The sequence below is a fragment of the Saccoglossus kowalevskii genome, chromosome 12 (assembly GCF_978046115.1).
Source record: "Saccoglossus kowalevskii chromosome 12, keSacKowa6.1, whole genome shotgun sequence".
In the NCBI taxonomy this organism is placed as follows: Eukaryota; Metazoa; Hemichordata; class Enteropneusta; family Harrimaniidae; genus Saccoglossus; species Saccoglossus kowalevskii.
Genome location: NC_140652.1, coordinates 25353049 through 25376141, shown reverse-complemented (window position 1 = coordinate 25376141; position 23093 = coordinate 25353049). Strand labels below are relative to the sequence as shown.

The 23093-nt window shown below is 35.7% G+C and overlaps 1 protein-coding gene across 1 annotated transcript; it reads right to left on the bottom strand.

Moving 5' to 3' along the window:
* Positions 1–655: 655 nt before the first annotated feature.
* Positions 656–22688, bottom strand: LOC102803465 (uncharacterized). The gene is made up of 11 exons (XM_085506268.1): positions 22557–22688; positions 19440–19609; positions 18708–18915; positions 16536–16731; positions 14746–15020; positions 11744–11896; positions 11283–11404; positions 9787–10000; positions 7146–7421; positions 6265–6443; positions 656–5334 (listed from the first exon to the last, which is right to left on the bottom strand). The coding sequence occupies exons 2-11, from the start codon at positions 19596–19598 to the stop codon at positions 4486–4488; spliced, it is 2631 nt and encodes an 876-aa protein (XP_085362394.1). The 5' UTR covers positions 19599–19609; positions 22557–22688; the 3' UTR covers positions 656–4485.
* Positions 22689–23093: the final 405 nt, after the last annotated feature.

The window sequence follows — 23093 nt, the reverse complement described above, 5'->3', positions numbered from 1 at the left end:
ATTGCTTTGATATTATACATATTGTTCATTTTCTAATGATATCTCCAGTTCTTTAATTGAAATGTGCATTGCTAACAGAGAAGCTATCTCAGCCGACAGGCTTCTTGTTGGTTATGTGCATCATTTATTTATAAAATGTTGCTATTCCCAGCATCCATCTAATACAAGATGTTCAAAGATGTTTATAAATAGCTATGAAGTTTATACCTTTAAACCTAATATTATTCTCAATTCAACAATATGTAAAAAGTCAGCATTTTAGTATTTTAATGTACCCTTATAATACAGGTCCAACAAACAAGTTGACGTATGTACATGTATTTAACAATAGAGGAGTTTCAAGTTCCGTGCTTGCTTAGTAACCATGCCTGCAAAGAAGGGGTACGATCGATGTTTATTCACTTGCAATTTTTTTTTACTATTCACCAAGCTATAGTTTTGTTACTAGCATATTTTGTATTGTAAACACCCAAGTTTCTTTGAAATTTTATGAATGTTGTAAAAGGTATAAAGAGTGTTTTAATTTATATACATACAATGAAGTTGGACATTTTAGTAATTGTACATACCTCGCAAGATATCTTGTGGGGAGGGGGGTCAACATACAAATATAAATAAACATTTTGTGAAAAACTGAGACAAAGAGACTCACAAATGACTGGTTATGAAATTATCCACTCCTTTTTGACATGAACATGCTCAGTAATACAGCAGATTGGAAACATGCCCAGCGAACTCAAAACCTTTCTATTGTACATTAAATTAATAGACCATTTTCCGTTCACTGCGAGAATCACGCGTTATGCGTGAAATCGAACGTAAAAACAGGACAAACAAAGGTCATAGCGTTGTAGTCGCGTGGGATTCGACAAACGCGAAAGTACTTCGGGGACATTTCCATGCTTAATAATGTGCTGTCCACATTTGATGATAGACAATTTCGATTAAGTAAGGGCATTCAAAAGCAATATTCCTCTGTCGACGATCGGTCGGTCAATGTAAGCTACGAAATAAAGAAATTCGAGTTCAAAATCAAATCGTTTGATTTTTGCGGCAGACGTTCGACGCGCGTCTTTCATGCATCTCGCGAGATCTCGCAATTGTACGGAAAATCACCTATTCAGTAAACAATTTATCTTTTGAACGATTCAAAATACATATTTCCTACATCCTAGATACTATAAATGTTTTCAAAAACTGTTCACATAATACTAGTACCTTGTACTACAGGGTACTATGAAAGATTTTACTAAAAATAAATACCTGGGGTTAGGTAATTGAACCTCATCAACTAATAATTATTATACATCTATCACCGTAACGTCATAAGTTACAGCGTGCCGTAATTTTGCGGTATTGCACTGGGTATTTTCATCCTACCTTATAAGAAAATATGGAATGATTACGCGCTAGCGTCCTCTAATAATAAAAACAAACATGGCTGCCATCAAGGTTTGACCAGACTCCACACAAAGAAGTTCGCTGATTCTGTTCTAAACTTTTTGGATTTCGGCATTCTCATGATGTATCCTTGGAAGGAAAAAGATGTATAGTAACAAGTCATTGAAAATGACACAGTCCCCGTTAAGTTCTCTTTGTGCTCGTCATATTAAAGCGTAGGGGTTGTCGCAAGCGTGTCCTTGAACTTGAGTTCCAAGTGGTGTATACAACAGATTGTTTATTTACATCAAAACACGGGTTTCGTGTCATAGTAATATGGTCAAAATAAAAACAGCCGTTGTTCAGCCATCTTTGATTTGATTATGAAACACACTGATATGTATGATGTATGTGCTAAATACGAATGAAAATGGTACATAAATTGTGGAAATATAGTAGTAAGGCCAAAAAGTCAGATGGCTGTCAATCGGCCATCCTGACCAGATTTTGAAACAAATTGTCATGGACATGCATCCTAACATGTATAAAGTACATGTATGTGCCAAATTTGAATGAAAACTGACAGAGCACGTCCAAGATACCGCATAAAAAAACAAAAACAAGATGCCTGCCAGTCGATCTATGTACTAAATATGAATGAAAACTGACAAAGCATGTCCAAAATACGACATTTTCAAAAAACAAGATGGCTGCCAGTCGGCCATCTTTGATCCAATTGTGAAATAAATCATCATGGACATGTATCCTAACATGTATAATCTATGTACCAAGTTTGAATGAAAACTGACAAAGCATGTCCAAAATACAACATTTTCAAAAAGCAAGATGGCTGCCAAATCATTGTACAGATTTACGTTTGATTTTATATAACATGGGATCTCGCAGTGAAAGAAAAGTGGTGGGGTTACAAGGTTTATAGACAGATATTGAAAACAAATTCTAAATTGCATGGACAATAAATTGTAAATACATGTACTTATTCAGAAACACAGAATACTGTAGAATACTTTATTTTCGCTTGGAATTTATTTTCGCTATATTCGCTGAAGGGATGATTCCGTGAAAATAAAATCCAGCGAATATACTTTTTTTCCTATATTTCACATTAAACTTATCAAAAATCAGTGAAAATAAATTCCATACAAAATGCCCAAAAAGCCTTTTCAGCGAAAATTTATTCCAGCGAATATAAAGTATTCCACAGTAAACTAAACCATGCCATGTGTACAATGCAAACCTCATATTGGTGGCTTTTAAACAAAGAACAATAAATAAATTGTAAATTATTATTAATTAAACCTAATTAATCAGAACTAAGGCCAAAAAAAAAATCTGTTTTGGTCCAAAGTAGCAAAAAAAAATATGTGGTGATTTTTTTTTTTATTCTGAACACAGTCCCTCTATCCCCGGTCTAGAAACGGTCATTGTATTAGGTGTGAATTGGTCTCCTTCCCTGGCAAAGGCGCATTGCAGGTGTGGGCAAAGCATTGTCACGTGATCAGTACGTGATTTGACATCGTCCGTGTTAAGTATTTTTTTTACAACTTAGTCGTTTATTACAGAATTCGTACTTTTTCACATAATTTTTTAATCAGGATATCTGTATAAGGTCATATTTTAGCCGGCGAATAGTTCTTTAATTCATCTATTTTACCAGCAACGACACGTTTTCGCAACAAATTTTCATACCTTTACCCAGATATTTGTCGTTTTTGATTTTGGGGTGATTGAAATTAACTCAATTTTATTTACCATACTTCTCGTCGCGAAAACAATATTTGTCTTCGATTTTGACATTTTATAATCGAAATATATCATTAAAAATTGGTGGGCTGATTTGTTATTTGTCACACCGCATTTTATTAATGTTAAATTGAGCGACTTTTATGGATGCTTTTTAGATCGTAAATGCAAATGGCGACGTTTTGAAATGACAATGTACTCAATTCTGTGCTAAAAAAATCATTTATATACAAACATTGAAGCATTGTTATATACTTTTGCATAGAATAAAGTCATTAGTTGTTCTATAGTTGACTTGAACTGTTATGAACCCCCCCCAAGAATCAGAAATATCACAGGTTTTTCGATCGACTACGTTAACATGAACGACGCCATTTTGACAAGATTTTTTTAGCGATGTCAGCATGTTGGCACGCGAAGTTTTTTCCCTATTAAAACGAGAACATTAACATAATTCCCGATATTAATCTTTGAATTGCAGGAACTGGATGTTTATGAGTTGGTAGGCTGGTGGTGATGCATATCAGGGTTCAAAAAACCCAAATTTCATAGTGATAATTTTGTTTACATGTTTGTTTACGTTGTGGTTGCCCGAATTTGAAGTCAAAGTGAAGTCATACAATGAGGTATCGCATTGCATGACGGTAACTTTTGAAGGTATTGTAATCTGTCTGACTTCCTGACTCCCTCGGCCCTCGTGTGAACGGTTTGTTTACCCACACTGCGGTTCGAGACAAAAGAACGCTAGTCGTTTCCAGACCGGGGATAGAGGGACTGTGTTCTGAAACAGAAAATCAATTCATGCAAATATGAACAAACACAGCAGGCACATTTCCTCCATTTTTTTCAAAACAACAAACAAAACACTAAATGCATCCTTTTGAACTGACGTGCATGCTGACCAGAAACAGATCTTATTTTTTTTTACCTAATTAATCTGAACTAAATATTTAGAACTTATTTATCAGGACTAATTAACCAAAACCATTCAGAATTGGTGTACATTTCTGCAAACATTGTTTCAAAATGACTTACAAACAATATTACAGAAATCAATCGTTGATTTCTTTTTGTCAGAGTGTAGCAGATTAGGAAAATCATTGAATAACTTCCACACAGGTAACATCAGAATCGTTTAAATAGACCTAGCATAAAAAATAACTATTTACATTTTAAAATTACCATTAAAAATATAGAACTTAAATTAAAAATAAGTCAATGCAAATGTATTCTTTCTTAGCTAAAACAAAATACTTATATAATAAATATACTAATAAATTATATACACAACAAATGCCAGGCATGTAAGCACATCAGATTAAAATTAAACTGATTGTCAATTTATTCTTCTATGCTAGATGTGACTGCATCTTGTTCTTGATTAGAGGATGCTTCACAAACTTCATTGGTTATCACTTCATCAGACATTGTTTGCATATTATGGGATGTAGTTTGCATTGTGGGTAAACTATGGGATGTGCTGGGAATGGGGAGTATGCTGTGCGATGTAATTGTGGGTAAGTTATGCTGTGCAGCTGTCATTGAGGGTAAATTCAGGGGCATGTTAGGCAAGATGGTGATATTGTGAGCAGTGTTGGGAATGGTGTGTGTAAGTGGCAAATTCTGAATGATAGGTATACTTGAGGTGACAGGCACTGTAATAATGGGATGCTGAAGATGATGACTTTGTAGCAACATATTCGGTTGATGCATTCCGGAAGTTTGATATGTTGATGGGCCGAGAGAGACATTGCTGGCCTGATGGCTAAGCAAACTGGAAGAATGTTGCGGTATTTGTAATATTTCAGGTTGATGCGTTTGATGCGCTGCTTGTTGAGGTACATGTGCACGACGTTGAAAATCTTCTGGTTGTTCCTCCTCATCATCATCATAATTATTACGCCGTCTAAGTCGCCGAGTTCGTCTGGGTCTATCAATAGTCTTACTCGGTTCATTACTACTATCAGCTGCCATGCGTACTGTGGAACTGTTTTTTGTTGTTTTTGTTGTTGTGGATTTATTCTCTTTTGGTCCTTTACATGCTTCACTGTGTCTTTTTAGGTGGTACTTAGTGACAAATCCCTTTTGACATTTCTCACATTTATAGTTTCTTTCGCCAGAGTGTACTTTCATGTGTTTTTTCAAGTGCTGAAGTCTCCAGAATGTCTTACCACATTCTTGGCATGGCACCTGTAATTAGTAAACAATATTATCATGTATTATTCACTTATCACATGTTTTCAAGGAGACGTTTTATAGAAAATGACCTGCCTTACCATTGTAAAGATTTTTTGCGAATATAATGTGGTTAAATATTATAACGCTGTTGCACAGATGATCTCAGATGGCATCAATCAGTCAGACCAACCAGAGAGCAGCTTTCATTGTGTCTGATTGGCTACCCAACCCTAACACCTAAAAGTCAGACCAATCAGAGAGCAGCTTGCATTGTGTTTGATTGGCTCCCCAACCCTAACACCTAACAGTCAGACCAATCAGAGAACAGCTTGCATTGTGTCTGATTGGCTACCCAACCCTAATACCTAACAGTCAGACCAATCAGAGAACAGCTTGCATTGTGTCTGATTGGCTACCCAACCCTAATACCTAACAGTCAGACCAATCAGAGAATAGCTTGCATTGTGTCTGATTGGCTACCCAACCCTAACACCTAAAAGTCAGACCCTTCAGAGAGCAGCTTGCATTGTGTTTGATTGGCTCCCCAACCCTAACACCTAACAGTCAGACCAATCAGAGAATAGCTTGCATTGCGTCTGATTGGCTACCCAACCCTAATACCTAACAGTCAGACCAATCAGAGAGTAGCTTGCATTGTGTCTGATTGGCTACCCAACCCTAACACCTAAAGTCAGACCAATCAGAGAGCAGCTTGCATTGTGCCTGATTGGCTCCCCAACTCTAACACCTAACAGTCAGACCAATCAGAGAACAGCTTGCATTGTGTCTGATTGGATACCCAACCCTAACACCTAACAATCAGACCAATCAGAAAGCAGCATCCAATCCTAACACCTAACGAACCAATCAGAGAGCAGCTTGTTTGTTGATAGTTTTTTTTTGACACATGAACTAAAAATGAGCAAATTATCTGTATTTTACCTCCTTTTCCTTGGTATGCATGTATGTATGCTGTTTGACGTCAGAATGTCGACTAAACATCTTATCACAATATTGACACTTCAGTTTCTTTTCTCCAGTATGTGTGATCTTGTGGGAAAGTAAATGTGCTTTCTGACGGAATGAATTACCACAAATATCACATTGAAATTTCTTAAGTCCTGCACATAGAAAATAAAGAACAATAAATAAATATAGTTTTCCACACTAATGGTTAGTTTTGAACAACATGGACCAATGGTAGGTTGCTAGTGAGAATCTTAATATGGAAAGTACAGCCTGTAGGACATTTATTATCACTGAGTCACACTGAAATGTCAAGATATACAGTGTTCCCACCAGAAAAACAAAACAAACTACAGCCATATAAATTTACATATTAATTTGCATAAATTTGAATATTATTTGCATAATAGTGATGATTAATCTTACACAATGCACAAAACTATTGACTACAAAACTGTTCAAGTTTTCAGCAACTTATCAATTGGATTTAATAAGTCATCAATGCACAGTGGAAATAGCACTGTGACATTCAAGATAATGACTGCGGCGGTGTCCAGCAGTGTGGCAGAAAACAAAGCACTGTGACGGTACTGCCAGGCCATTTGTATCCTAGTGAGAACACTGGTTGTACTGTAAAGGGGTTAATTATTAACTGGGTTTTAATTTTGCTTATTTCGCTGACTGGAAAATGCGTAAATTAAAACCAAGTGAATATGTGAAATTTAGCATAGAACACATTATCTAAATGATAAAACCGTGTATATGATTATGCCCGAAATGGTAAATCAGCGAAATTTAAACCCAGTGAGAATTAGTCATTTTATAGTATATGGGATAAATCACAGTGTAAGACTTACCAGTGTGTATGGAGACATGCATCCTAAGATTACTCGGATCAGTAAATGTCTTATCACAGTGTTCACATTTATGTGGTTTGACACCCATATGAACCAACACATGTACGTTTAATTTAGCGGATGATGTAAACGCTCGGTCACACATGTGACATTTCCATTTCCTACAGCTCATGTCAGGATGCGAGTATTTCATATGACGACCAAGTTGACTCAAATCAGCAAACTGCTTCTCACATTTACTGCATTTGTAAGACTCTTCAGGTTTTTCTGTCACACCTAGAGAAGAATAATATCAAAAAAACAATCTGCATGAGTTAACAGGTTGACAATGACTATCCTCGGGGGCGGAGCTACGTCACAAGACGTTCCATGTTGCTACGACGCGCACCACTGTACAAGCATTTCTATGGGCTCTTTTCGCGCTGCGGTGGAACGCCGGTCGAGCCAGTGAAAATTCGAGAAAACAACACAAACTCAACTTTGAAGTAATCCTGAACAATCAAATTTGGATATGTTACACACGTAGGGCTAATCTTGTTACACTGTTCAGGGGAGTCTCAACCACCATCCCAAAGTATCGTTTTCTGCGAGTTTTTGGCCTTTGTTTTCACCACCAGGGTTGCCAAGCGGTGAAAATGCCCGGATGTCCGCCCCCGAGGATAGGAAAAAAGCTTACTGTAAATACTTTATTGTCGCTATTTTCGATGAAGGGATGAATCAGTGAAAACAAGCCATGCATGGCACAGTCCCCGCTAGTTATCAAATTTAAGATATATAGTTTTGTTTATAGTAATATAGCTGGAATATAACCATGTCAGGAATATGATTATGATGATTGTTTAACATTAAAATGATTGACATTTGTATCTGATCATCAAACAAGTACTTGTCCATATTGGGAGATATTGCTTTGGAACAGCATTAATTAAAACAAAATCAGCCATTTTGAATACATGTATATATATAACATGATGTATACGAATATACAAAATTTGAATATAATCAGTCAAAGCAAGTCAGAGATATGGGTCTAGAAGCCCATCCATTAAAACAAAATGGCCGCCAGTCAACCATTTTGAATCTGATCTAAAAAATAAAATTGTTTGCATCAAGGTCCCATAATGTCTAATGTATATACCAAGTTTGAACAAAATCCATCTGTAAACAGCCGCGAAATGCTTGATTTCGATGATTTTTTAGCACAAAAATGGCCGCCATTCGGCCATCTCGAATCAGATCGTGAAACAAATTGATGTGCATATATATAATATCATGTATGATGTATGTGTGAAGTTTGATTATGATTCGTCACACGCACTGATGCACAGACGCACAAGGGTTAAAACATAAGTCTTTGTTTTCGGACTGCGTCCGAACGAAAACTAATAAAATCCAGCAAAAACAAATTTTTTCCTATATTCTCCATTTAACTCATCAAAAATCATTGAAAATAAATTCCATACAAAACACCCAAATGGTCTTTTCAGCAAAAATTAATTCCAGCTAAAGTATTTTATAGTATTTCAAGTAATATCAATACAAGTAAGTCTGTAAAAAAAATAAGGGTTGACCATTAGATAGTGTGGGAGCAAAGATAATAAAAAAATATGCAAGTTATTTATTTCTTTTTATATGGTTAATAATCCTAACTCACCAGCCACTAATAAACCTCTCTAGATAACTATTTGTTTCCTCAAACGGGGCATATGCAATTAGATTTGGTGTTATACTAGAGAGTAGCTATAAAAAAGTTAGGGGTTATCTGTTTAGGAGTTGTTTAGCTACTACCGGTATATACACGACGATTCAAGGTACATTCAATTCCATTCAGTTTTTGGCCGATATCCCACTATACCAGCTTGACTTGTGTACCCATTATTTTATTTTGCCTTGTAGATATTTATGTTACCTTTGAAAGTTTATGGATGTTTAGGCCGCCATACTTGTTTACGTTTTGTACGTGTACGCAGCGACTAGTTGGCAAAAACCAGTCATACCCACCCTAAGATTATATAGTGACATACATGTAATATGTTTTAGTTGCAATATGTATGAATAGAGGAGTTTAGAGAACATACAAGAATATTTATTCAAATTTTTTTATGCATATTCAGTAACCTAGCAAGCATAGAACGTACCCTTGCACCTTGAATCTCATCTATTCATACATATTGCAACCAAAACTTATGTCACATTATAGTAACAACATACCAATAAACATAAAATTCAACCCCAGAATGCATAGATGCAGGTTTGTGGGCACTCAGAGTGACAATTTTTTTTTTTTGCTTTTTCTTACCCAGACAGTCTTGGCTAGGTAATTAAAATTTTGAAGCATTGTCAACTCTGGAACATAAAATTAAAATATAGGGAACCGAGGCACGTGTGTGTGATTAAAAGTCCTGACTTTTTTTCACCATGTTTCTTTTTTATTATTTATGTACAGCCTTGCTAAATCTTGCTAAGCATTCAAAAGAGAGAATGTTTGTACCTGTTTTCTATATTTTAAAATATTTTTTTAGTATGTTCCACTATTCACAATGCTGCGAAATTTTAACAGTGTATAGCCAAGACTGCTTGGATAATAAAAAAGCAAAAAAAAAGCCTGCATCTATACTGCATAAATAAAAAAAAAAATTACCTATAAGTTTTGCATATTCTCTGTTATACCAAAGTAGTAATTCCTTCCCAGGTTCTATCGAATGTTTTGTTGTGAAATAAATACTATTTCCATATTGGTATGCAACTAAATTCTGTTCCGACTGTCTTCTAGCTCTCTTGACAAATATCATCCAATTTGACTCAGACTCATCTCTGCCATCGATGTAATGACTTGACTTACCATCAATGAATATCTATAAAATATTTTATTATTAAAATATTATAATTGTTAGAAATATGCACACTGACATAATATTTACACTGCCATTAAGAGGTAGATCAAAATTCCAATGTATTCCATTATGCTTTGTACTACACAATGATGCCTAAGATGTCAACACAAACTCCACGGCAAGTGTGCCTGACGAATAATTCAAGACTTTTACAGGTGAGACATTCATTAAAAAAAAATAATGATCTTCCAAGAGGTTCAGTATCTGGTAATAGTATTAACCTTTTCACCACCAGATTTTCTCACCCAAATTATTCTGCATTGTCTTCTTTTAGTCTTCAATATTTCTGGAAATGAATCCTAATTCTAACAGACTAAATTTGAGTCAGTTCAGTTTTTACTAAAAAAAATTGGCTATTTTGGTCCCAATCTTCTGAAAATACAGACTATAAACGGGACTATTTTGTGAATTTTTGATGAAAAGCGGGAACTGGTGATGAAAAGGTTAATAATAAGTTTTTGTTCATCTACTCATTTTCAGCATTCCCAGTGGTACAGTATTTTCTATTTCTGAAGCCATGATTTTATTAATATTGCATTGACAGTGCTTACTAACTCCACACTTCTGGCTAATATTCTACACATTGTGTCATTGGTCAGTATTTTGTGATCTTATTTTGTGATTCTGATCTTACTAATATTATCAAATCAAAGAATGTTTTATAAAATTATTGTATATACGTATGGGATTGTTGTTTTCTCACACTAACAAGTGGTGAGGGATGTCTGAAAACATTCTTACATTAGAATACGCATTATTCTCCCCAGAATATTGCGTAACAATATAACCTAAATTACATAATGATAATTATACTATTTTGAAACAATAACCTTCATTAATATAAGAATAACTTCTGAGGTAAATAGCACTTGTATTCAATTCCCAGACATGTTAATAATTATTTGGTAGCACATATAAGATCTCTCCGAGGAAAATTAACACATTTGGTGGGAGACATAATAACTGTGCGTAACCCCCAAATTTTCTCAAATACCATTTTACCACAGTAAAACTATCATGTTTTAAGATGCATAGGGAACAACTGATCATAGCCTAGCACACCAACCACAGTACACTAGGCCTCAGAACAATTAAAAATAATTTCAGAAATGACACATAAAAATGACATATATAATTAATTAAACCATGAAAAGTATCAGCTATAAAATATCAGCACCCAATACTTCAAGATACAGGTATAAATTTTTGGTTTATGAATCAATAAAAATCAGTAGTAGCTTACCTCCCAAACCATCGGTGAGTTGAGCACTTCCTGTGGAATAGTTTCATCGTTCTTTTTGATTATTTTGCCATTCAGAGGACCAAATTGACATCTACTGCCCAGTGATTCATATGTCCAAACACCTATAGAATAGAATAGAATAGAATAGAATAGAATAGAATAGAATAGAATAGAATAGAATAGAATAGAATAGAATAGAATAGAATAGAATAGAATAGAATAGAATAGAATAGAATAGAATAGAATAGAATAGAATAGAATAGAAGATAGCTCTAATTGTTAAATAAGTATAAAACAGTAAAATTCTTCTATTTGGACTACCTATGTGGTATGTGTAAAGTAGGAATGTGATTGGCCCAGACGCAAAATGCAAGCACACATGCAAGCATGCACAGGGGTCAAGTTCCCATTTTGAGATTTTGTACAAAAGGGAACAAAAAATATTTTACATATGAACTTACCTACAGAATGGTTAGAAATCATTGATTTTTGAAATCTCAATAGTTTTGGTAAACTCATCCTGGCTTTGCTTTCTATTGGTGTATCTTCAATCAGATTTAAAGGACCATGTTGTGGACAGTCACCACAATGACTACATTCACAGTCAACACACCCTAAAAATAATAGTCAATGTCAAAGTATTATCAAAACCACTGGAGATAGAACATAGAATGTGTGTGTTTTTGTCAGATAAGCTGTGATGTGATATAAGACGTCAAAAACTATTGGTTTAAATTTGAAATTGATGTGAGATGTTGGTACAGTATTGCTGATTGCTGGATCCAGCTCCCTGGCCCAATCAAATCATTTGAGGTCAGTTAAGCTGTGACATGACACAAGACGACAAAAACTATTGGTTTAAATTTGAAATTGATGTGAGATGTTGGTACAGTATTGCTGATTGCTGGATCCAGCTCCCTGGCCCAATCAAATCATTTGAGGTCAGTTAAGCTGTGACATGACATAAGACGACAAAAACTATTGGTTTAAATTTGAAATTGATGTAACATGTTGGTACAGTATTGCTGATTACTGGATCCAGCTCCCTGGCCCAATCAAATCATTTGAGGTCAGTTAAGCTGTGACATGATATAAGACGACAAAAACTATTGGTTTAAATTTGAAATTGATGTAACATGTTGGTACAGTATTGCTGATTACTGGATCCAGCTCCCTGGCCCAATCAAATCATTTGAGGTCAGTTAAGCTGTGACATAAGACGACAAAAACTATTGGTTTAAATTTGAAATTGATGTAACATGTTGGTACAGTATTGCTGATTACTGGATCCAGCTCTCTGGCCCAATCAAATCATTTGAGGTCAGTTAAGCTGTGACATGACATAAGACGACAAAAACTATTGGTTTAAATTTGAAATTGATGTAACATGTTGGTACAGTATTGCTGATTGCTGGATCCAGCTCCCTGGCCCAATCAAATCATTTGAGGTCAGTTAAGCTGTGACATGACATAAGACGACAAAAACTATTGGTTTAAATTTGAAATTGATGTGAGATGTTGGTACAGTATTGCTGATTACTGGATCCAGCTCCCTGGCCCAATCAAATCATTTGAGGTCAAATGCAGCTTTTCCTAACACAATCATGTGAATCAGACAATGTTTCAATGTTTGATGACGATAAAATCTATTGGTTTAAATTTGTAATTGATGCGACTTGTTACAGTTATGCTGAATGATGCACCAAATCATTCAATTCGACTGAGGCCAAATACAGCTTTTTCTAACAGTATCATGGATGGCCATGGAAGGCTGACTTTAGTGAAACTAAGTGAATAGACCATTTTCCGTTCACTGCGAGAATCACGCGTTATGCGTGAAATCGAACGTAAAAACAGGACAAACAAAGGTCATAGCGTCGTAGTGGCGTCAAACATCGCGTGAGATTCGACAAACGCGAAAGTATTTTGGGGGACATTTCCATGTCATGTACACATTTGATGATAGACAATTTCGATTAAAAGAAGATATTCGAATGCAATATTCCTCTGTCAAAGATCGGCTGGTCGATGTGAGCTACGAAATAAAGAAATTCGAGTTCAAAATCAAATCGTTCGATTTTTGCACCAGACGTTCGATGCGCGTCTTTCATGCATCTCGCGAGATCTCGCAGTTGTACGGAAAATCACCTATTTAATGATGACCTTAATATTAATACCACAAGTAAAACACATACCCAGATGATCAAGATGGGTGTTGGTTTTACAAGTCTAAGCTTTCAATAGGACCATTTTAACTTTAATTAGGATGGATGCATTGGGATTTAGTGGGATGCATTGGGATTCATTGGGATATAGTGGGATGTAGTGGGATTATAGTGGGATGTAGTGGGAAGCAGTGGGATTCATTGGGATGCAGTGGGATTATAGTGGGATGTAGTGGGAATCAGTGGGATTCATTGGAATGCAGTGGGGTGCATTGGGATACAGTAGAATGTAGTGGGAAACAGTGGGATTCATTGGAATGTAGTGGGATGCATTGGGATGCAGTGGGATTATAGTGGGATGTAGTGGGAAGCAGTGGGATTCATTGGAATGCAGTGGGATGCATTGGGATGCAGTGGGAAACAGTGGAATGTAGTGGGAATCAGTGGGATTCATTGGAATGTAGTGGGATGAACTCGGGAGCATTGGAGTGCAGAGGGATACACTGGGATGCTGTGGGATGCAGTAAGATGTACTGAGATGCACTGGGATGATTGCGATGGAATGGGACGCATTGGGAAAGTAGTGAATTTGTACCCCCAAAAGAACCAGAATGTGTAATGTGATACATATACATTGGGATACAGTGGAATGTAGTGGGATTCATTGGAATGTAGTGGGATGCACTCGGGAGCATTGGGGTACAGAGGGATACACTGGGATGTAGTGGGATGCAGTAAGATGTTACTGTACTGAGGAGCACTGGGATGATTGCGATGCAATGGGATGCATTGGGATGAAGGAGGAAGTGAATTTGTACCCCCAAAAGAACCAGGATGTGTGATGTGATACATATACATTGGGATACAGTGGAATGTAGTGGGAATCAGTGGGATTCATTGGAATGTAGTGGAATGCACTCGGGAGCATTGGAGTGCAGAGGGATACACTGGGATGCTGTGGGATGCAGTAAGATGTACTGAGATGCACTGGGATGATTGCGATGGAATGGGACGCATTGGGAAAGTAGTGAATTTGTACCCCCAAAAGAACCAGAATGTGTAATGTGATACATATACATTGGGATACAGTGGAATGTAGTGGGAATTAGTGGGATTCATTGGAATGTAGTGGGATGCACTCGGGAGCATTGGGGTGCAGAGGGATACACTGGGATGTAGTGGGATGCAGTAAGATGAAAGAGGAAATGAATTTATACCCCCAAAAGAACCAGGATGTGTAATGTGACCTTTCAAATGTCATACATGAGGCCTATAAACCACTTCTGTTTATTACTTACATAGTTCCGTTACTAATGTCTCTGTCAGAATATTTTCCATATCAGCTTGTTTATTTATTGGAACCATGGTAACAGCATCTGCCTGGTTAGAATTGGTGGTAATACAATGTATGGTTGTAACATCATTAGGTGAAGAGACAGACGTATCTTTACCAATCTGACGATTCGATGGTACAAGCATGTTGTTTCCACCACCACCCATATTGATGTTGACATTAATGCTAATTGGTTGTTGAGAATTAGGTTGTTGTTGTTGTTGTCTTTCTGATGCTATACTGTAAACAAACAAATAAATATTAAATCTTCTTGCCTATATATCATCTTTTCTGTGTAGATCATAAAAGTTATTCACAGCAACAACTTCCACTGCCACTAAAACAACAATATTGCCAGCTAAGTTGCATACCAGTTTGCAGGGTGTGCTCATGATTTAGAATTGGCTACAAAACAATTTTCCCAAGGGTGTGGTACTTGGCTAAATGCATGCAGTAATTAAATCTTCAAATCTTTGAAAATTCAAGAGCAATGGTCATCGCACCACACATGTGTGGGATATGCGTCTCATATAAACAAAGATTGCGACTTTGACCAGCGAGGACAAATTGAGACGCTACCAAGCTTTAATTGGGTATTTTTTTTAGGTGATTGGAAGGTATTGATAATTAGGAAGGTAGCAATAATTAGTGCAAGATGTGCCTAGGTCATTGGATTGTAGTAAAATCAATGTTTAGCAACACAAATGACGCACATGCGCGGTGCAATGATCATCACCCTTTAAGAAAAAGATTATCATCTAACAGGTTTATAAAACATGCTATAATGTGGCATTTTCAGGATGGGGATTTTGCTATGCACTAGACACATACCGGTGACTGTGGGATAGGTTACACTGATATGTCAGACTGTGTCATTAATTAATGGTACATTTTGTTTGAATGTTTTAGGATTACTTTTTTATACAGTAATTTATATAATTGACTGAAATAAATTAATAGGGAATTTAATCATCTATTCGTATTCAACTTGTTATTCAGTATTATTTGAGTTCTTCTGTTCATGTTGGTTGTACCTAACTCGATCCAATGCTGTAAGGATCTTGAGATGAACATAGCAAACCAGACAGCAACTAAGCCAACAATGTGCTCTATTAGAAACACATCAATAATGATAATAATAATCATAAAAACAGCTCGGTCATTTACATATTAAAAAGCACATACATTACTAACAGTGCAAACACAGTACACGCATATATATATATGCATATTTATATAGCAAATCTTTTGAAACATCACTTTTATTTCTACTATATTTCGCCAACAATTACTGTAGAATACTTTATTTTCGCTTGGAATTTATTTTTGCTGAAGGGATGATTCCAAGAAAATAAAATCCAGCGAATATACTTTTTTTCCTATATTTTACATTCAACTCATCAAAAATCAGTGAAAATAAATTCCATACAAAACACCCCAAAAGCCTTTTCAGCGAAAATTATTCCAGCGAAAGTATTCCACATTTCCTCAAATAATTAACATCATCCAAACTGGGAAATCCATTTTCTCTGTTACATGTAGTAATGCATGCACTTACATAAATTACAAATGTGTTTCTATGTTTTAAATAAGTAAAATGACACTAATTGTACTTTTGGGTTTATATGCACTTATATTGGGGAAACACTTCTAATAGAGCAAATACGGTACTTCAATTTGTCCTAACTGGTAGACCAAGCATATCTCAGCATTTTTGATGAGGTGAAAATACACAAGCAAGATTATGAGGCTTACGTTGTTATTGGCATGAGTGATGCCGCTGTTACAGCAACAGGTAGAGATGTTGGAGCTATAGCGATTGGTAGTGATGTCTGTGACTGAGATTGCAATGCATTAACCAATACTGGCTGCTGGGATGTATCTATGTGTACTGGACCTGGTAATGGTATCCCAGAGTTCCTCTCGTTTGAAAGTGGTAAGGTAATATTTCCTGAAGAAGAAGAAAAAAAACAGCAAATGATTTCATTTAATATTTTTACTGTATTACTTTGTTACACTTAATTAACACAGTGGTGAAGTTAACACAAATATATGCATCCATGATATAACGACCACCACAAGAATTAGGACGCATTCACTCACAGGAATTAGATGCACATGTACCTCAAGTTCACTTAAAAATAACTGATATTAATCAAACATAGGTTTACTATGATGGCATCAAATCTATCAAAGTATTCCAAAAGAAATACAATTTGAAAAGAAACATAATTTAGACTACTGTAAAGATGTTTATTTTGGTAGTTTTAAAAGTTCATGCATTCCTATTTTCGGATGACCGAATATTAACCACTTTACAGTACATGTACAGCATGTTAAAATTTACACTGTCGCTTTGCATATCTCAAATAGTAAAATATCAATTCAAGGGTTGATTATATTTCACACCAGATGCATCAAAACGCATCGGTACAGCTTAATTCCGGTTTTTGAATTTGGAGCATTTTTGTGTTTTTCCAACGCTTAAAACTACAAAAAGATAATTCTGATATAATATAATTGCATAACCACCACCAAAGTTGGGTATATTTCGGTACTCTATATATCCATCCCTGGCTTTATGAATCAAGACTAAAAACTAAATTTATTTTGATAATGAACAAAAATTACATAATTACTGAAAAAGCTAAATTTATTAAATGCAACTATTCTACATAGCAGCAACATCATTATATAGAGAGAGCAAATCACATTCTTATCTCTAATTTCATGTTTTTTTTTGTTTCGTTTCCCCCCTGTTTTGTTCTTGTCATATAACTTTCGTGACCTTACTGCTGAACTCTTTGGAGACAATGTTGTGTCTAATAAATATATTGTACAATTCACTCCACATATACAACCACCTGCATCTTATGCATCTAATTTGTGAATTGTGCAATATATTGTGGTACAGTCAAACCTGTGTTAGAGAACATCTCTATATAAAACCACCTGCCTATAGTAACCACTTTTGGCCTGTCCCAAGCTTTGAGTAACCTGTGTATAAAGACCACCTGCCTATAGTAACCACTTTTGGCCTGTCCCAAGGCACAAGCTTTGAGTAACCTGTGTATAAAGACCACCTGCCTATAGTAACTACTTTTGGCCTGTCCCAAGGCACAAGCTTTGAGTAACCTGTGTATAAAGACCACCTATCTATAGTGACCACTTTTGGCCTGTCCCAAGGCACAAGCTTTGAGTAACCTGTAGTATAAAGACCACCTGCCTATAGTGACCACTTTTGGCCTGTCCCAAGGAACAAGCTTTGAGTAACCTGTGTATAAAGACCACCTGCCTATAGTAACCACTTTTGGCCTGTCCCAAGGCAGAAGCTTTGAGTAACCTGTGTATAAAGACCACCTGCCTATAGTGACCACTTTTGGCCTGTCCCAAGGCACAAGCTTTGAGTAACCTGTGTATAAAGACCACCTGCCTATAGTAACCACTTTTGGCCTGTCCCAAGGCAGAAGCTTTGAGTAACCTGTGTATAAAGACCACCTGCCTATAGTGACCACTTTTGGCCTGTCCCAAGGAACAAGCTTTGAGTAACCTGTGCCTAAAGATCATCATCTAATGTGACCACTCTTTCAGAACTATTTTCCTAGATTTGCCTTAGTTTAGAGACAAAAAAAATAATTACCATTTTGTTTATAAAACAATTCCTTCTCTAGTCAAGCTAGTCAAGCTCATTTGACTTTGATCAACTAAAATAAACCTTTTTGTTGTTTTTTTATTCGCAACAGTAACATCTCATTATTTTCTGGTCAAATATGTCAAATATATGAGATGGCGCTCCATGAAAAAAATAATTCAACTTGAAGATCTCTGTTTACAGTGAAATTCCTTGGATAGTCGTTATACACATGTTTGACTGTATGCGAAAATGTTCTTGTCTTCCGTGGGGAGTTGTTACTTAAATAACCTCACCTATACATGACTGCCTGAAAGTATTTGGATCAATAGATTGGAAATTTCTGGCATCGGATGACACTTGAAAGCTTCTGTCAGTTGGTAAATTGATTACAGATCTGGGATCTGATAGACTGATGGGGAATACATAAGATCCAGACAAGTTTTGTGGAGTTATAGATACTGGTACTTGTATACTAGATGTGGTATTGGGTGTGTGAGTCGTCTGTAATAGAATAAAACATAAACACATCAGTGTGGTACAATGAATTGGGTAAATTGCTTATAACCTGGCATCTGATAAACTGATGGGGAATACATAAGATCCAGACAAGTTTTCTGGAGCTAAAGATACTGGTACTTGTATACTAAATGCGATATTTGGTGTATGAGTCGTCTGTAATAGAATACGACATACACAAATCATGTACAGGGCTGGAATGGAAAAATCAGTTGTGGTTTGTAAAAATTTTGGTATCGAGAGCTCACAATGCATAAGAGGGCCTGGATAATTAAAGTATGAGCACAGGAAACTTTCTCACATTGTTTAGGAGCAAAATTGAAGGTGATTTCAATTCTGTATACAAGTTGTTTTTTTAATGTTTGTTAGAGAAAGGGGATAAACTTTAAACTAAGAAATTACATTTGCGGTGAGCATTTTCTTAATTATCCACTGCTCCCCCCCCCCTCCCCAAAAGATCAAACCGCCACAATGGTAGATAAATCCCATTTTTAACATAATACATTTACCTGTACAGAGTCAGATCTCATCTGTGTTGATATAGATGAGGATACAGCTGTTGAAGGAGTCACACTTGTCACTATCTGCTGAGATGGCTGAGCTAATACTGTGCTGCTCACTGCATTGGATAACTCATCAATATTGATAGTGGACAGTGATTCATTCATTTTTAGTCACTCTGCAATAAGAAATAATGAATGAGTTTTAAATATTAAGCACTTTTATCAAATATGACTAAATGTTGATTTAATTTTTCAATGTTTTTTTTTTAATTTAATCAATACTTATATATAATCCCACAATATTATTTCTTGGGTTGATGTCATCGCCAGAGTCTTGTATTAATCTGAGCCACAGGTGTAGATTATTGTCTGCTGACTTCAACCCAAGAGAAAATATTGTGAGAATATATTATATCACATGCCTATTTCCCCAGTCCAAAAATGTGTGGAAAGTTGAACTATTGCAGAAATAACACCAAATACAACGATATCATTGTGCGTGCTTTGTATACTAGGTAGTAAATGCCACCCTGTTTTATTTCCATGTGTATGTTGGATAGAATTTTTCTTTTAATTTCAACTCTATAGTAAATTTTTGTCACATTTCGCGAAATAAATGTATCCAGAAATTCTGTTCAATCCCTGTATCCAATGAGAAATTATAACCATGTTAATTTATTGGGGACACCAAAGGAAGGGGTGAAAACTGTTTTTTTTTTTTTGTGGGTGAGGGAGGAAGGGTCGTACCAAAATTTAAGTCTACCCCCCTCCACTAAAAATACATTCAAATTTGTAAATTGGACAGAGAAAAATTATGGAATTCACTGATTGATTGCTGAAAACTAAACCACCAATATATGCAAATAATGAAAGTTAAAGCGGGGGGAGTCGTCACCTACGCATGCGTCAGGTGGCCATAGCATATCATTGTTTACAAACAAGCATCTACCCATGAACCTTAGCGTGTGCTGTTATCATTGCTTGGGACTCAATTTCCGTGCGTGTGCAGGTGACGACTCTCTCGCTTTAAAACATGAGAATATTAGGTTTACTAAAATTTAGAAACTATCAGAAACAAAATGCTTTCATTGCTTGTTTAATATAAATGTAATTTAAAACACCTGTTTTCATCAAGTACAAAGTGTGCAATGAATTTATGACCAAGAATCATGTGTCATTTATTTACAGTATGCTTCTAGTGAATTATTTACACAAAAAACGATTTCATTGCCTCAAACAGTAACCAAGTTGAGACAAATATATATGATAAAAGAGTTACAATATGTACAAAAAAAATCTGTGATTCATGTTTGTTACCCAGCTTATCGCTTTCAGACGTTTCAATCACCAATACTGCTAAAAATAGCCCATACGAGTATTGACTGAGAGCTAAGTCATGGTGGATAGCACTATGTGAGTTGATTGAAATCATATGTGATCTAGAATTTGCTACATTTAGATATGATCTTGAATTTGTAAATTTAATTTTCAATATTAGCCTTAAACGGTCAAAAGGTCACACATCCTGGTACTTTGCATGACCTCAAAAGGTCACACATCATAGTACTTTGCATTTCCAGAATGGTAAAAGTGCTTTATTTTAAAGCATTTGAACATTACTATGGCTGCCAATTGTCCATCTTGAATTTCATTTTCAAATAAATGCACATGCATACGTTAGCTACAGTTCCATAGTTCAAGACTGAGACCGAGGTTACCCAACGTTTTATCTTATTCTTGTGACGTTACTTTTAATGCTTTTTTTTTTGTTGGATTGCAATCTTGAGCTACGGGGGCTTACATACACAAAATGTGGAGACTTCCTGTTTAATCTGACTGTGGATAAATAGATCATGCTGACGTGGATGATGCCAATCTGGTTAAAATCCGATGTAGGTATAGGTATAGCGATACTGTATATAAAAAAACCTAATCACAACAAGTGAAACCTAAATAAGTACTCATAAATGAAAAAAAAATATAAATTAATTAAAAATTGGTGTCTATTACCATACAATTTTAATCACATTGGAATGATGCTAGATAACAATAACACAAGAAATTTTTGACATGGATTTGTGGAAATTCATGATTGCAAGATTTTCAGAAAAATGGAATACACAATTTGATGCAATTCTATTTGAATTGTTGCATCAAAACAACGTAAGAGCTGCCATTGATATCCCCTAATCACTAATGCCTGCTTAACAAATTTTAGCTTTTAGTAGATTCTTGACAGAGAAATTTATCTGTTCACAATCAGTATTCCCAAATTACATTCATAATATTTTAAAAATCACTTACAATGACCCTTAGATATAACAACTATGTAATTCACGGGAAATAAACTGTCATTTTGGATTTGAATTTGTGGACCTCATATCCCCAAGCTCACAAACGATCGATAAGTGAGTAGAAATATGGCTGGGCATGGGACTACAAACCACAGGTCGTGCATACGAGTGACATTATGTATGATGTAAGCCCTGCTGTTTTAGAGGTGGTATTCGGACTTGACAAAAAACAAGGTCCCAATGAGAACGAGCATGTCCATACTCATAGACCTGTATACACAGCTAGTATGTTGTATGTCTGAATCTGATCAGTCAGAGACATACCTCAGAATACTGGAGCGTACGCCCTGTGTACAGTGTATAGTGTGCAGGAAGAATGGTCAGAGTTTTGAGAGGTGGACATATTTTAACTTTACAGGGTCATCGACCAACACCGGTGAACTGCTACGTTATTCAAGATTTTGTTATTAAAAAGCAGTTAGATAAAACACACAGTCGACTTCGTTGACACTTGGCCCGACTATATCGAACTTGTTTTCATGACCAAGACCCGCCCCGAAATCGATAGGCGACGTTTCAATGCAACTTTGGTACATTTGTAAATACAAATCTATTTCTTTTTAAGCTATAGAATTTGATAACAATGCATGTATGTAAGTATTTTCGATTCAGGGTCGCAAACATCGACATACAATACGTTCATCGGCAGACCATTCAATAATAATAATATATAAAGGGCTTACGATATTTTCATCGGCGCTTAACAGCTGGCAAAAAAAACAGGTTAGAACAAACCCAATATTATGAGAAATTTCATCCAAATACTCACTTTTTTGAACTCTCTTAGTATTCATAAATGAACGACAAACGTGACAAAAATCCACATAAATGATTGCGCCTTGTTTTAGTTTTTCATAAAAAGCAAAACAACCGACCAATATTGTCATTGGTAGTCGCCATATTGGATATGCAAATAATGCAAATTTGTCAAAGTAGTCGTCAGTGGCGCTAGATTATTGAGACATTTTGTCCATAGAGTTTCAACTGCAGCATATAGGGGAACCAGTTGTAATTTGAATATGGACGTCTCATGATATTCAGCCATATTTATAGCTATAGATAGAATTTTCATCCTAAATATTGTAAGACAAAACATTTGTGAAAAATAAGATTATACAGAGGTACATTGCAACCCCCCAAGTAATGAACTTTTTACAAATCGGCGCCCCTGGTGAAAATAGCTGTGTGCACGGCACAGGTTGTTGGAATTGAAAGAGCAGAAATTGATAAGAAGATAGCAGAACTGTGTCTATAAAATACAATTTATAATTTTATTTGTTTGGTGGTTCAATATAATATTTACGTT